This window comes from Pantherophis guttatus, chromosome 4 (genome assembly GCF_059756535.1).
Source record: "Pantherophis guttatus breed Tessera chromosome 4, ASM5975653v1, whole genome shotgun sequence".
NCBI classification, from domain to species: Eukaryota; Metazoa; Chordata; class Lepidosauria; order Squamata; family Colubridae; genus Pantherophis; species Pantherophis guttatus.
Genome location: NC_142066.1, coordinates 84,373,157 through 84,388,879, shown reverse-complemented (window position 1 = coordinate 84,388,879; position 15,723 = coordinate 84,373,157). Strand labels below are relative to the sequence as shown.

At 36.3% G+C, this 15,723-nt stretch overlaps 1 protein-coding gene across 10 annotated transcripts in view; it reads right to left on the bottom strand.

Annotated features, from left to right (window-relative positions):
• NT5C3A (5'-nucleotidase, cytosolic IIIA) overlaps positions 1 to 15,723 on the bottom strand; it is a 78,554-nt gene that overhangs the window by 31,449 nt on the left and 31,382 nt on the right. For all 10 annotated transcript variants that reach the window (XM_034406920.3, XM_034408608.3, XM_034408526.3 and 7 more), the window contains one exon: positions 6,232 to 6,330. In XM_034406920.3, coding sequence (XP_034262811.1) covers positions 6,232 to 6,330 — 99 coding nt within the window. The remainder of the gene's footprint in view (positions 1 to 6,231; positions 6,331 to 15,723) is intronic.

Here is a 15,723-nt window from a genome sequence, read left to right as displayed (position 1 = left end):
TTATATTGTTCCACTGTCATGTTTATATTATTCTATTCAATTTTTAATATTAATGTTTTGAAGATTTAAGATCAGATGACAGATACAACATCTCTGGGTGTCTTTGTGATTGATTTCTTGCAACTACATGGACGAGTCCCTGCAGTTATCTTGGCAAGGGTTTTGGAAGTGGTTTCAACACTGCCTTCTTGCTAGGGCTGAGAGGGAATGACTAGCACAAGGTCACTCAGTTGGCTTTATGACAAGGTGGGACTAGAATGTACAGTCTTTTAGTTTCTAGAATGGTGCCTTAACCATTAGCTTGGCTCTCTGAACAACATACAGACTACTAAAATATATGTAGTAGTTATACACATATAGTTTACACAAAAGAAAAAAACAGTCCAACCTATCAAAAACAGCACCACAAAAACCAGATTAGGAACACAAGTTAAAATAGGGAAGAAAATGGTAAGTGAACACCTGTCTACCCTAGACGAGTTCAAATCACCAGGATCAGATGGATTACACCCCAAGGTTCTGAAGGAACTGGCAGACGAGATCTCAGAACCACTGAACTATATCTTTCAAAGATCCTGGAGCACAGGGGAATTGCCAGAGGATTGGAAAAGAGCTGATGTAGTTCCCATCTTCAAAAAAGGAAAAAAAAAATAGATCCAGGAAACTACAGACCTATCAGCCTGACCTCAATACCAGGGAAGATTCTGGAAAAGATAATCAAACAACGAATCACCGAACACCTAGAAGCAAACCAAGTAATAACCAAAAGCCAACATGGGTTTATCAAAAAGAGATCATTCCAGACTAATCTTATTGCATTCTTTGACAAAGTGACAAAATTATCAGAGGAATGCTGTCGATATAATTTACTTGGACTTCAGTAAAGCATTTGATAAAGTACACCATAACCTATTACTAGATAAAGTAGAAAAATGTGGGTTAGACAGCATCATCACCAGATGGATTCATAACTGGCTGACCAACCGCACTCAACGTGTAGTCCTCAATGGAACTGCATCTACATGGAGGGAAGTATGCAGTGGAGTACCCCAGGGCTCTGTTTTAGGCCCAGTGCTCTTCAACATCTTCATCAATGACTTGGACGAGGGGATAGATGGGGAACTCATCAAATTTGCAGGTGACACCAAGCTGGCAGGAATAGCCAACATTCCAGAAGATAGGCTGAAGATACAGAAGGATCTTGACAGACTTGAACATTGGGCGCTATCTAACAAAATGAAATTCAACAGTGAAAAAAGTAAGGTTCTACATTTAGGGAAGAAAAACAAAATGCACAGGTACCATATATGTGGTACCTTGCTCAATAGTAGTAACTGTGAGACAGATCTTGGAGTCTTAATGGACAATCATTTAGATATGAGCCAGCAGTGTGCAGCAGCTGCCAAAAAAAGCCAACAAAGTTCTGGGCTGCATAAACAGAGGGATAGAATCAAGATCACGTGAAGTGTTAATACCACTTTATAATGCCTTGGTAAGGCCACACTTGGAATACTGCATTCAGTTTTGGTCGCCACGATGTAAAAAAGATGTTGAGACTCTAGAAAGAGTGCAGAGAAGAGCAACAAAGATGATTAGGGGACTGGAGGCTAAAACATATGAAGAACGGTTGCAGGAACTGGGTACGTCTAGTTTATTTTTTATTTATTTGATTTGATTTTTATACCGCCCTTCTCCAGCAGGACTCAGGGCGGTGAACAGCCGAGATAAAACAGAGCATACAAAATTTAAAAAACAGTTTAAAAGGTAATTAAATAATTTTGGCCCACAATTTAAAACAACCCAGTTAAAACCAATTTCAAATTAAAACCGAACTGATGGGATCAAGCCAACCCGGCTAGGTGAAATAAATGAGTTTTCCGGGCCCGACGAAAAGTCCGGAGGTCTGGTATCGTGCGTATCTCTGGGGGTAGGTCGTTCCAGAGGGCGGGTGCCGCCATAGAGAAGGCTCTCCCCCTGGGGGTCGCCAGCCGACATTGTCTGGCCAACGGCACCCTGAGGAGGCCCTCTTTGTGTGAGCATACAGGCCGGTGGGAGGCTATTGGTGTCAGAAGGTGGTCTCATAGATACCCCGGCCCTAAGCCATGGAGCACTTTAAAGGTGGTCACCAATGCCTTGAAGCGCACCCGGAAGACCACCAGGAGCCAGTGCAGCTCGCACAGGAGAGGTGTCACATGGGAGCGCCCCATAGCTCCTATAATCCCCCGTGCGGCCGCATTCTGGACCAGCTGGAGCCTCTGGGTGCACCCCAAGGGGAGCCCCATGTAGAGAGCATTGCAGTAGTCCTGGCAGGAAGTGATGAGTGCCTGAGTGACCGTGCGTAGGGAGTCCCGATCTAGAAAGGGACGCAACTGGCGTATCAGGCGGACCTGATAAAAAGCCCCCCTGGCCACGGCCGTCATATGCTCTTCTAAAGACAGCCGTGCATCCAAGAGGACGCCCAAGTTGCGAGCCCTCTCCGTGGGGGCCAGTGATTCACTCCCAATAACCAGCGGTGGCACCAGCTGGCTATATCGGGACACTGGAAGCCACAGCCACTCAGTCTTGGAAGGGTTGAGTCAGATTAGTTTAATGAAGAGAAGGAGTAGGGGAGACATGATAGCAGTGTTCCAATATCTCAGGGGTTGCCACAAAGACGAGGGAGTCAAACTATTCTTCAAAGGACCTGAGGGTAGAATAAGAAGCAATGACTTCCGGTTGACGCCGCGGCAAGACAGTCGGGGAAATAGCGGGCTCTGATGAGTCCTGTGAAAACCCCGGCTGCCGAACAGCCGCCGATGGGTCTGCGGACAGAACCTGTCCTGTAGGGATGGGGGAAGGAGAGGGGCACCTCGGAAGACCAAGAGGAACAGGCAAGTTCCTCGGAGTCAGAGGGAACCCTCTGTGAGTTGGCGGCGGGGGCGGCAGCCATGGCGGCTGCCACGAAGCTGTGACAACTGGGCAAGAAAAGTGCTGGAGGAAAGCGAAGTAAAACAGAGTCTTTTAAAGCCGGGTGAGTGATAACAGCCCAGGCTTGCAACAACATTTGGAGATACATTAGTAACTAGAAGACCCCTAGCCTAAAACAGTGGCTAAGTAACAAAGGGGCTTTGGAATTTTTTTTAAACTGTAACTTTGAAGATCAAAGACCCGAGAAACAAGAACTAAGAGACTTAATTTAGAGATATGGTAAAAGAATTAAACACTTTAAAAATCTGAATTGGACTGAGGGAAAAAAAAAGATGATTTGATACTTTTTTAACTAAAAGAAAAAAAATATAGTGGTTATATAATAAGAATTAAAATGGAGTCTTGCATGACTAATGGGAAATGTGGATTATAGAGAGACACCAACTGGCGTAAAGAGGAACTTTGTAACCTCCCTTTGTTATGAGAACTTTGAGCTCTACCAAAAAAAAAATCAAAAAAAAATCGCTGAACTGTGGGGGAGGGTTTTTCTATCCTGACTGCAAGCAGCTGGACTTTTGTGAAGAAAAGGAATTTACAATGGAATTCCTACAGTTGAACAAATAATAATTTGAATGTTGGTGCAGGAATAGAAGAAGGATTAAGCGCAGCCTTAAAAGAAAGAGATTTGATACACTATATCCAGAATAAAATATGAAAAGAGATTTAACTGGACTTATGGAGAATAAAATTAAAAATTTGGAAAATGGAAGGAAATTTATGTTTGCAGACGAGGAAATGAAGATAATATGATTAAAAATAAAATAAAGTAAAGATGATTTTAAAAAATTAAAGGGAGGCTTCTATAGAAATTAAAAATGTTAAATGAATCTAATTAATACATGTAAAGATATGTTTAATGCAAGAACTATGTTTTAATGGTAATATGTTAAGATAAAGAATAAGAGTGAATATGATTAGTTGAAAATGTTAAAAGGAATTTAAAAATATACTTAAAAATATGTTTTAAGCAAGAACGATATCTCAAGGTTAAAACGTTATGAATGCTATGAAAAAGGATAATATGATTAAATGAAAAGCAATTCATAGATGGAGGGAAACAACAAAGAAAGTGTTAACAAACAAAGAGACTATTAAACCAACTATGAACCTGCTGTATTTAACAGCCAAAAAGCTATAATATGAACAGCCAAACAAATGGTTATGCTGGGTATCAGCCAAAACGAAACTTAATATGCCGTGCAACGGCCAAAAAACAAAAATAGAGATGCTGTGTTTAACAGCCAAACAAACCTGAAGATGCCGTGTAACGGCCAAAAAACAAACTTAATATGCTGTGTTTAACAGCCAAACAAAGGGCATGCTGGGCAATGGCCAAAAAATAAAAACATGCTATATTTAACAGCCAAAATAAAGGGTAATGCTGTGATTAACAGTCAAGAAATAGAAATGATTGGTTTAACATCAAAGATAATAAAAAGAGGTGGGACAATTAAAATGAGGTGTATGTTGAGAGTGATAGTTAACACAAAACGCATAAGTTAGGTTTAATAATAATTAAATAATTAATGAATGTTTAATTTGTTTAATATAATTGTAAGACTTATATTGTTAAAATATCCATCTAAGCAAATGAAAGAGAAAAATGAATTGATAACTGATTAGGATTTAAGATTTAAGTAACGGGTTTTTGGGGATAATAGCATAGTTATATAGATAGATATGAGGGAAATATTTGTTTAAAATATTGAGTTGTGTTAATGGAAAATAAGATTTGTTGATGATTTGTTTTAATTTGTGACCTGAGCAAAAGCTTCGTTTTGAAAAGATGTGGGGGTTTTTTTGTTTAAAAAAATAAAAAATTAATAAACAAAAATTAATAAAAAGAAGCAATGGGTGGAAACTAATCAAGGAGAGAAGCAATTTAGAACTAAGGAGAAATTTCCTGACAGTTAGAACAATTAATAAGTGGAACAACTTGCCTGCAGAAGTTGTGAATGCCCCAACACTGGAAATTTTTAAGATGATGTTGGATAACCATTTGTCTGAAGTGGTGTAGGATTTCCTGCCTGGGCAGGAGGTTGGACTAGAAGACCTCCAAGGTCTCTTCCAACTCTGTTATTCTATTCTTATACACTCACCATCTCAGCTGAACTAGGAAGGTCTTTGAGTATGTTAGTTCTTTAAGAGTTATTTTAAAAAAGCTGAAGCATTATATTAAGCCATACCACATTTGACTGGATTTATTTAGTGTGCATGTGAACCAGTCACTACCGGTATGGTGTGTAAATCTTGGTGTAAAGTTGAATTTAGAAATCCTTGATCTTTTTTACCAGGAAGGCATGGCAAGTAAAAAAGAACCATTTTCCAGAAGACAACTTTGTGAAGTTGCTACTTATAATCCCTATTAGGCTCCCATTTTATCTTATTTCTTGGGAGTACCGTATGCACACTTTCCACAAACATTTGACTCTAGCCACTCACTATTTTATTTTCCAAAAATCCCTTTTCACCTTATGCGGATCCCAGAGTCATCCTTGGAAACAGAGATAAAGAGTGATGTTATTGCTTTCCAAATTAATTTTAATAATAACGTAAACTAGACAGAAAGTCTTGCAGATACATACAGAAGTAATCTCTATGGATTATTGAAGTAAAGGAATTTCTAAGTACAGTGTCCTATATAACAATGATGCCTACAAATAAACCAAGAAAGACTTTTCAAAATATGGTTAAAAGATAAAAATGTAAATATTTAATTTATGGAAGTATATATTTGTTAGTTCCAACTTTTTAACTTAAAAGAACTCTAGATGCAGCCTACATTTTTCATTTCAGTTTCATTCACAATTAATGACCTACTTATTCATTTGGGGATTTATAAATCTAGTAAAAATGTGTCCTTTACTGCAATTTTATAATTATACCAAAGACATAAACTGATTCATGTGATGTAAGTTCAAATATAAATGGAATCATCTCTCTGAAAAGTAAATTACAGTACATCAGTTTTATTCTCTCTCTCTCTCTGCACGCACTCTCTCACACACATACATTTGTGTATGTGTGTGTATACACACATACTCACACAAGATCAAGCACAGCATGAATGACGGAAATAGAGGGTTGTCATTAGATAAAATGCACTCACTTATGCTTTTGGTTCATGCACGATAGTTTACTTAGTAAATATAATCCTGCTTCATACTAGGTTCCAAAATAAAACAGGAAGCAGCTGATTTGGTCTATGATGAAACCAATAAGCATTTCATATTCTTAATTTTTATAACAATGTTTACTCTTTACTTGAAGTTTGGCAGCTCCTCCTTTGATGAGACCACAGATAATTTCTTCTACCCTTTCTGGGTCTTTGATATGGACGGTTTTCTTCTGAAATTCTGGCATCTGAAAAAAGTAAAAAACTGGATATTAATTTTTATACATGAATATTTATCAAGATAAGTAAGTGACTCTAATATAGAAAAATGCTATCATAGTAAAGTATGTAAAAACTGATATAATTTCAAATGGGAAAAGTAGAGGACATTAATTCAATACAGGAATAAATTATGCAAGCAGCCTATCTTTTACATAACAGATGGGGTAGTTATAAATATATTAAAATTTCTGGAGACATCAAACTTAATAGTACTGCTGTTACACAATGGTGTATGCAGATATATTAATAAAACAATTTCACATGAAAATTTTAAATATAAAAATATTTACAGAAGGTTACTATTGATATTTGATTCAACTCTGAGTTATTATGAATATGAGTACAAGTCTGAATCTCCCTGGATTTCATTCATAATTTTCTATATACTATAAATATACCATGTGTTTATAGCATATACAATAAATACTACCGGTATGTTATATTCCTAACAAATAATATGAGAGAAAATCAGTAAGTTAAAAAGAATTCAAAATCCTATGCTTCAAGCATGTCTTCCAAGAAGTCTTTTCCAGTGCACATCTCTATTATTTACTTCAAATAGGAGTGACAAACAATTAGATCATCAGCAGTCATATTATTGCTATAAGAACATACATAATGCTATAATGGCATGATAGGAATATCCTTTGAGGAAGGATGACATGCTTCTTGCTTATCCCAACAATTAATTAATTGGCTTATTAAATTTGTAATCCTAGACATGTGCATAGCTATGATTGTAAGTTTAGAAATGTCTATTGACATAGGTAGCTAGCTGGCTGTAGTCATTCCTGTTTTGCTGCATGTAGGAAAAATAGGTATGTAGCTCCATAGGATCAGCTCTATATTGCTTGAAAAAAATCTCTTTAGAAGACTTAAGAATTTTGCCAAAATTATGTAAAAGTCATAGAAATTTATCCAGATGATGGATAAATTATAAAAAGTCTATATGAAATTTATATGATGGTTTATATTTGCAACTGTTATGATTTAACATCTTATAAAAATATTCACAAAAATACAATATTAATGTTGTTCCTGAATATTCATGCAGGCTTACTCTGACATTTTCTTTTTATTACTGTTTCTCAAAAATAATGGATAAGAAAGCACACATTTGTTGTTTAGGGCCACAATTATGGAATAATCTAAGTAGCATTTATGTAAAACAGTATAGTTAAAAACCAATTTTGGAGGAGATGGGAGAAAGGAGTATTGGCAAAACTCAATGAAAGCTTTAGCACAGAAAATGCGTAACCTTTCAGTGGTATCTTTCTAAAAATAACATAACATATAGTTTTAAGAAAGATAAATAAGGCTTATGATACTAATTTTTTAAATTCTCATAATAGATCCAAATGCTTAACTATTTTCAAAATTATCTGTCCTTAAATATTTTCCCTCTGGCATAAATACAGGGGAAATAACCTATTTTAACTTATTGTCATAAAAGTAATCTATAAAACTTTGTCTTCCTGTATTGGTTTATTAGATTTACAATTTTATTAGTAGACTACATTTTCATAAAATATACCTTGGAGGAAAGCATACTAAGCTGAAACCGTACCAAAATCTTGTTTTTAGGTTTAGATTTCTTATTGTCTGAGCTTACATAAACGAAGAGCATGGGAAGAAAATTAATATGCATCCTTTAAAACAAAATTATACTATCTTTTTCTTTCTTTGTTTCTCACTTCAGGTAGACAGGTAAAATATAGCAGGGATAAATCAAAGATCCCAGTCTGAAATGTACATTGATTGTAAACGCTGTCAAATATTTTGCTTGACATCAGCCTGTATAGTTAGAATGGAAATACAAATGCTAACTTCTCCCCCTCTCTCCTCCCCAAATTTCCAGGATTTTTGCAACATTCTAGTTCTGGGTAAGATTTAAGCAGTTATTAATCTCTTTGCTTGAAATTTCCAGAAGCTTGGGGATGCTGCTTTTCCTGAACCATTCTGCTTACTGAACCATTTACTTCAATGGTCAATAATTTGATTTGGAGATGTAATCCATGCATGGCCCATTAAATCACTGCATAACCCTAATTTTGTCCCATTTTTCTATCAATAATCCAATTTGATAGGAGAGTACATAGGAAATGGTAAGTTTGAAACAGGTGTGTGATCCTAGCATCATTAGCTCATCTATAATCTAATTGTTAATGTAGCAATAATGAGTTCCCTTAATTGTCAAACAATAAAATAGAGCAGAGAATATCATTTGTCGAAGGGGCAAGGTTTTACTTTATCCCCCCCCCAATTCCTAGAGTCTTAATTCCTAGAGTTTGCTAACGAAAACAGAAAGAATTTATTCTATTATTACAAGTTCCTAAATTACTTGATTAATTGCTACAAGGGTGGTAGAATTGGATAGAAATGAAAAGGTAAAATTTTTAAATAATAGGTCTCCTAAGTCACTTTGAAAGTAATACCATGCATTTATATAAGAAAACTATATTCTTTAGGTAATAAAACCACGTTTGCATGAAAAAGGTAGGATAGCGCATTATTTTTTTGCTGAAATTGTTAACTTGCTTGAGAAACTCGGAAGGGATTACTGACAATTATTGAAATCATATAATTAGGGAGATGGTCAAAACATAATTAAAATATTCAGTAATGTATTTAATAAAAGATCAAGAAATCACTCCACAGCAATAGAGTAATCACAAACTATTTGAGCATATAAAAAGAGTAATTTAAACCTGAAAAATGGTCTTGGCAATTTTATAAGGAAACTGAAATTAATATTGGTTTAAATGTACTATGAAAAATCAAGAGTATTTGAGTAAACATTTATACATAAAAATAGCAATCAAAAAGTGTCATATGCAGAGTCTAATTAGAAGGAATCTCAAAATTGTACATCTATAATATTCTTTGACGGATTTTAGCTGCAAATGTACAATTAAGTATGCTCTCACAATAAAAATTTGACAAAACTTCAGCTCTTCAAGATGCTGTTTTGGAGATACTCTGAATATGACTGCTAGGCAGGGGTGAGTTCTACTTACCTTTACTACCAGTTTGCAATGGGGCTGCCTATACTACTGACAAAAAAATTCAGACTAGACTTGTCAAGTCTGCAATCTGTTTATTAATGCTTATTCAAATGAAGAATTGCTTTAAAAGTCGATGAAAGACAAGTTCCATTTTATATGAAAATTGAATCATATTTTATTTCTAGTAAATATAATAAAGAAATATACTTAGACTTTTCCTTTTCTTTATGAAAAATGTGAATGAAAACACCTTCATATACAACTTACAATAAAACAGAAGAATTGTCAGAAAAATGAGATCACATCTTATTAATATAAATATGAAGTATAATTATTTATACTTGCAACTGCATTTCAGAATTCTGGAATGCTGCTAGGTAGCAGAGAAAAAGATGGAATAAAATTGTGCTCCTGACTCTTTTACTAGCAGTTTTATTATCATTGATAGGAGCAGAGTAGGAAATAAGAATAAGAAATAAATGAAGACTTCTTTTTTTTTTTTTGCATACTTCTAAGAACTGCTGAACCACCTTATTTATTTGTTTGATTTCTACTACACCTTTCCCACTATGAACTCTCAATACTCACATAGACACCATTTTTAGTATCTGCCATATAGACATTTTGTACTGGCTTAAAAAGAAAATGTTACAAAGGTAAACAGCTTTTAATCAATTGCTTGTCCTAGTATCCTGTTTAAATTTCAATTATTCCAGGCCTACTGGAAATATTGGAAAACATGGTAATAAGCACAAAGACATTTAATTTTAATAAAGCCTATTTAACTTTCAGATTATATTTCCATCTTTAAGGAAATACGATCAGGACTGAAATCTCAGATCTATTCAGCTTTCAAATTGATCAAAAACTCCACAATGTAAAGGAAATACAAGTTTCATGTTTATTTATTCCAATAACAAAAACTATTAAAAGGTTAAATTTCCTTCATTGATAACATTTAAATATAAAAATATAATAAATATCTCATTTAAGAATCTCTTTCCAGCTACAAAACACTATGAAATATCTATAATTTTAACATGGTTCCATTTTTACACCAAAACATAGACTGGCAAAGAAAAAAAAAGTAATATAACCACCCAGTTAGCTTTCATAAGCCTTGATCATAAACTTAGAAAATTTATGTTCTAGTAATTTATATTTAGAATTGTTCTTTAAATTTTTTATGTTTGTTAACATTTTAAATTATTTTCGGGAGAAAAATGCAGTTCCATTACTTTAAAATAGCATAAATATTAATTGCTAATCACACACATATAAGATATATTTTATTTTTTTAAAGCTGCTTAAAAAATGCAGTGGATATACAGTTCAGATTCAGTTGTAAAATCCATGAGTGCAAACTAATCTAAACTGATCTAATCTAATCTGAAATGGTATAGGTTCTCCTGCTGGAATAGGTGGTTGGACTAGAAGACCTCAAAGGTCCCTTCCAGCTCCTATCCTATCCTATCCTATCCTATCCTATCCTATCCTATCCTATCCTATCCTATCCTATCCTATCCTATCCTATCCTATCCTATCCTTCTGGATGGATTTTATACTGTAGATGTTATTATTGAATGAAAGGATGCATTTATACGAAAAAGAAAGATGCTCGCTAAGTGTTCTGGATTTTTCTGAAGAAAATGGAACATTGTCTCACCTGAATGTTCATTTTATGATCGTTGCGATGACATTCTTTACTGTTGGGACATCTTCACTTCGATTGGATTTCACTGAGTGCTCATCAAACTTTTTCTCCCTCTGCAGCCTAGTTCCGCCTCCTCCCTCTGCGCATGATCAGTTCTTTTCACTATGTCACTTCTTGACCTCTTTTCATGCTTTTCGCGGAATATCAACTGCAGAAGGAGTAATGAAAAACACCCCCCACAACCACCATACCAATACCCTAAGGGTGGGTCAGAATGTCGTCGCAACGATCATAAAATGAACATTCAGGTGAGACAATGTTCCATTTTCATGCATCGTTGCTCCAACATTCTTTACTCTTGGGATATACCCAAGCTTTGTCTATTAGGGTGGGTTTCTAAGTCTTTTTCCTGTTGTCATGGGGAAATTATTGATTGTAATACTCTTCTCCCAAATGCTGCATCAGCTGACGCAAAGGAGTCTATTTTATAATGTTTTACAAATGATGAAATAGAAGACCATGGCTGCCTTACATATTTCTTCTATTGATTCCTGGGTGGCCCATGCAGCTGATGTCGCTACACTACGTGTTGAATGAGGTAACACTCTACTAGGTACCTTTAACCCTTGTGAAGCATATGCTGCTGATATACATGCCTTAATCCATCTTCCTACGGTATTGGAAGATACTTTTTTTCCCATCGAGGAAGGTAAAAAGGATACAAATAATGCTTCCGTTTTACGGAATGTTGCAGTTCTTTTTATATATCTTATTAAAGACCTACGTACGTCTAGAGTATGCCACATTTTTTCCAATGTATGTTTTGGATCTGGGCAGAAATTTGGTAGAACTATTTCTTGAGCTCTATGGAAATAAGAATTTATTTTCGGTATGAATGTTGTATCTAGTCTTAGTACTACTCTATCTGGGTAAAAAGTGCACAAATCATTCCTAATAGATAAAGCTGCAATTTCTGATACTCTACATGCCAATGTTATTGCTATTAAGAATGCTAATTTTATTGTTAGCCATCTTATACTTATTGAAGCTACTGGCTCAAATGGCGACTTTGTAAGAGCCTGTAATACTAAATTGATATCCCATGAAGGATATCTGTGAATCTTAGGTGGTCTTAAATTCATTGCACCGCTTAGGAATGATTTAATTCTCTTGTCTTGACTAAGAGATTTTTTATTGCGTCCTTCTAAAACGGTAACTAGTGCTGCTACTTGTCTTTTCAACGTAGAGGGTGCAAGACCTCTCTCTAACCCAGCCTGAAGAAACAACAATACTTCAATTTCATTAGCCGATGTAGGATCAACATGATGTTCTATACACCACTTTACAAACGTATTCCAAGTAGCATTATAAATACGTGTTGTTGATGGTCTCCTGGCTGCTTAAATGGTATAAATTACTTCCTTAGGAAGATTATCTTTTGCTAATTTGATCCTTTCAATCGCCAAACGGTCAATTTTAACCAATTTGGCTTTGGATGTTGAACCTTTCCTTGAATGAGAATCATCTTTGCTGGTGGTATTCTCCACGGATTTTGTATCGATAGTTGTAGTATTTCTGCAAACCATGGCCTGCGTGGCCAATATGGCGCTACCAATATCATCTCTGCTCTTTCTTCCAGAAGTTTCTGAATTACTTTCTGAATAATTGGGATTGGAGGAAATGCATACATAAGCCCTACTGGCCAATGAGATCTTAGAGCATCGTGGCCTTCTGCTCCTGCCACTGGAAACCTCGCAAAGAATCTTGGGAGCTGTGCATTCTGTGGTGTCGCAAACAGATCTACTACTGGTTTTCCAAACCTCTGAACTATCTCCCTGAATACATTGGGATGAAGCATCCACTCTGACTGATCTATTTTTCCATGACTGAGCCAGTCTGCCTGTTGGTTTTTTTCTCCTGATATATGTTCTGCCTTTATTGACATTAAATGTGTCTCTGCCCAAGACATCAGTTGCGCTGTGTCTTCCATGAGATCTTTTGATTTTGTTCCTCCCTGACGGTTCACATGCGCCTTCGTGGCCATGTTGTCGGTTAGAATTAATACATGCTTGTTTACTACAAGATGATGAAAATGGTTTAATGCCATTCTTACTGCTCTTAATTCCAACCAATTGATTGGTTGTTTCTTCTCTAAGGGAGACCAAATTCCCTGTGCTAGTAGACCCTTCAGATGGGCCCCCCATCCGTACAAGCTGGCATCTGTTGTCAATATTACTGGTTCTGATTGAAGAAAAAATGATCCCTGCTGAATTGCAGAAGTTAACCACCATTGAAGAGACATTTTGACTTTTTTTGGTACTAACACTTTGTATAGAGTGTGCGCTGTTTGTCTTTTTTGAAATGGCAGTAGAAACCACTGTAGATTGCGAGAGTGGTATCGAGCCCAGGGTACTATTGCAATTGCTGATATTAGCTTGCCTAGAAGTTGAGACAGTGTTAGTAATGTAGTTTTCTTCTGAGATAGTATTTGAGTAATCAGATCTTTGATACTGTTCTGTCTGTCTTGAGATAGGTATACCATACCCTTTGTTGAGTCTATTATAGCTCCCAAGTGCTGAATTCTTGTTGTTGGGACTAAGTGACTTTTTTCCATATTGATTGTGAACCCATGAGCTTGTAAAGATTTTATTACTAACTGTCTGTCTCGGCATGCCTGAGTCTCTGATGTCGACAGTATTAAAATATCGTCTAGGTAACATACTAGACGAATTGGAATTAATCTGAGAGAAGCCGCTACCGCTGCCAGAAGTTTCGTAAATGTTCTCGGTGCGGAGGAAAGGCCAAAAGGCATTGCCTTGTATTGAAAATGCCTGCCCGCATATTCGATTCTGAGATATTGTCTGTATATTGGGTGAATTGGTATGTGTAGGTATGCTTCTTTGAGATCTATTGATTGCATTATGTCGCCTTGTCAGATGCATCCCAGTAATGACTTTAGTGAATGCATTTTGAATCTTCTGTATAATATTTTCTTGTTCAATTGTCTCAGATTCAGAATTCCCCTCCATCCCCCTGAGCTTTTTGGTACCAGAAAGAAACTGGAATAAAAACCTGTTCGAATTTGATGTTTTGGAACCGGTTCGATTGCATTGATCTGGATTAGATGTTGAATTTCTATATTCATCAGCTCTCTTTGAGATGGATGGTTGTGCCATGTACATTGTAGGAACCTTTGTGGTGGTGGGGAGGTAAATTCCAAAGTGAGACCGCTTGTCACTGTACGTAATATCCATGTGTCTGTCGAAGATAGTTCCCATTGGTGAAAGAAATGTTGAAGTTTGCCCCCAATGGGAAGGGCATCTTTCGAGTCACTTGCCTCTACGTGATTGTCGTGACATGGTACGTCTAAAAGGTCTCTTGAAAAAATTTTGACGTCCTCTTCTTCCACGAAAGGAGTTCCTATCATTTGAATATCCATATGAATAGAGTTGTGGGTTACCACGCTGTGTGAAGGCATTTGTAGATCCTTGATCATAACGAAAGGATTGACATTGATAAGGCGAGAATCTGCGGTCCTGTCTTCTATATAATGAAGGTAATACCTTCTTCTTATCTCTTCCTTCTATGAGAATTGGATCTAGTGAAGTTCCAAATAAAGAACGACCTTTATAAGGTGCTGATGTAAGCCTCCACTTAGATTTTGAATCTGCCCTCCAATGTCTCAGCCAAAGGACTCGGCGTGATGAAATTGATGAAGCAAGAGCCCTAGATGCGAATTTTGCTGCATCTAATGATGCATCAGCAGAATATTCTGCTACTGCTATAAGTTTTGATATGTCTTGTTGAATTCTAGATTCTCCTGGTGTAATCTTTCCCTCAGTTGACGCAGCCATATAAGAGAGGCACGGTTAAAGAATGAAGAAGAAATTGCTACTCTAATTGCCCATGCAGCAGCTTGATGAGTCTTACGACATGTCATGTCAGCTCTTTTATCTTCTACTTTAAGGCCTTCCCCAACCTCGCTAACTAAGACAGAAGATGAAGTTAATGTTGCTACAGGTTCATCTATCAACGGTAATTGTAGTAATTCATCCAATTCAGGAGCAACACAATATAATTTTTTATCAAAACTGTTCGGTCCCGATGTTGAACTAGGGTGTTCCCATGGTTTTTGTATAATTTGTGAGAAAAGATCTGGACATGGTACAAAATCTAAATCCGATTTGGGTAAGTTAAATAAAGTATTATTATGGTCAAGTTGGCTACCTGACTCAGATGTTTTTTCTATGTTGACACCCAAATTGGTAGTTAATTTTGCCTTACGCAACAATGACTTAAACAAGGCTGGATTAAAAAGACCTTGGAATGCTGGCTTTTCTGAAACCATTTCCTCTTCATCATCTGACATATCAAATTCTTCTAGACAATCAAGTTCATCTCCTTGATTAAAGTAATTAACAGATTGTTGCTGTTGTTGGGGATGTATCTGATGTCGACAGTTAGTGCTGGTGGATGCACCAGACTGACAAGGATAGCTGGTTTGTTGCAGACCAGCTTGAAATATGCGAGAAATTGTCTGCGAAACTAATGTTTGAAAATCCATGGCATTACTACCATTTGGGCCTTCTTCTCGCCTCAGGCCAGCAGCTGTTGGCGTGAAAGTAGCCTCAGGTGGACCATGAATCATATGGTCAGCTATATGTAAATGACCTGAGCACATAGGCCCTTGAGGTGCGAGC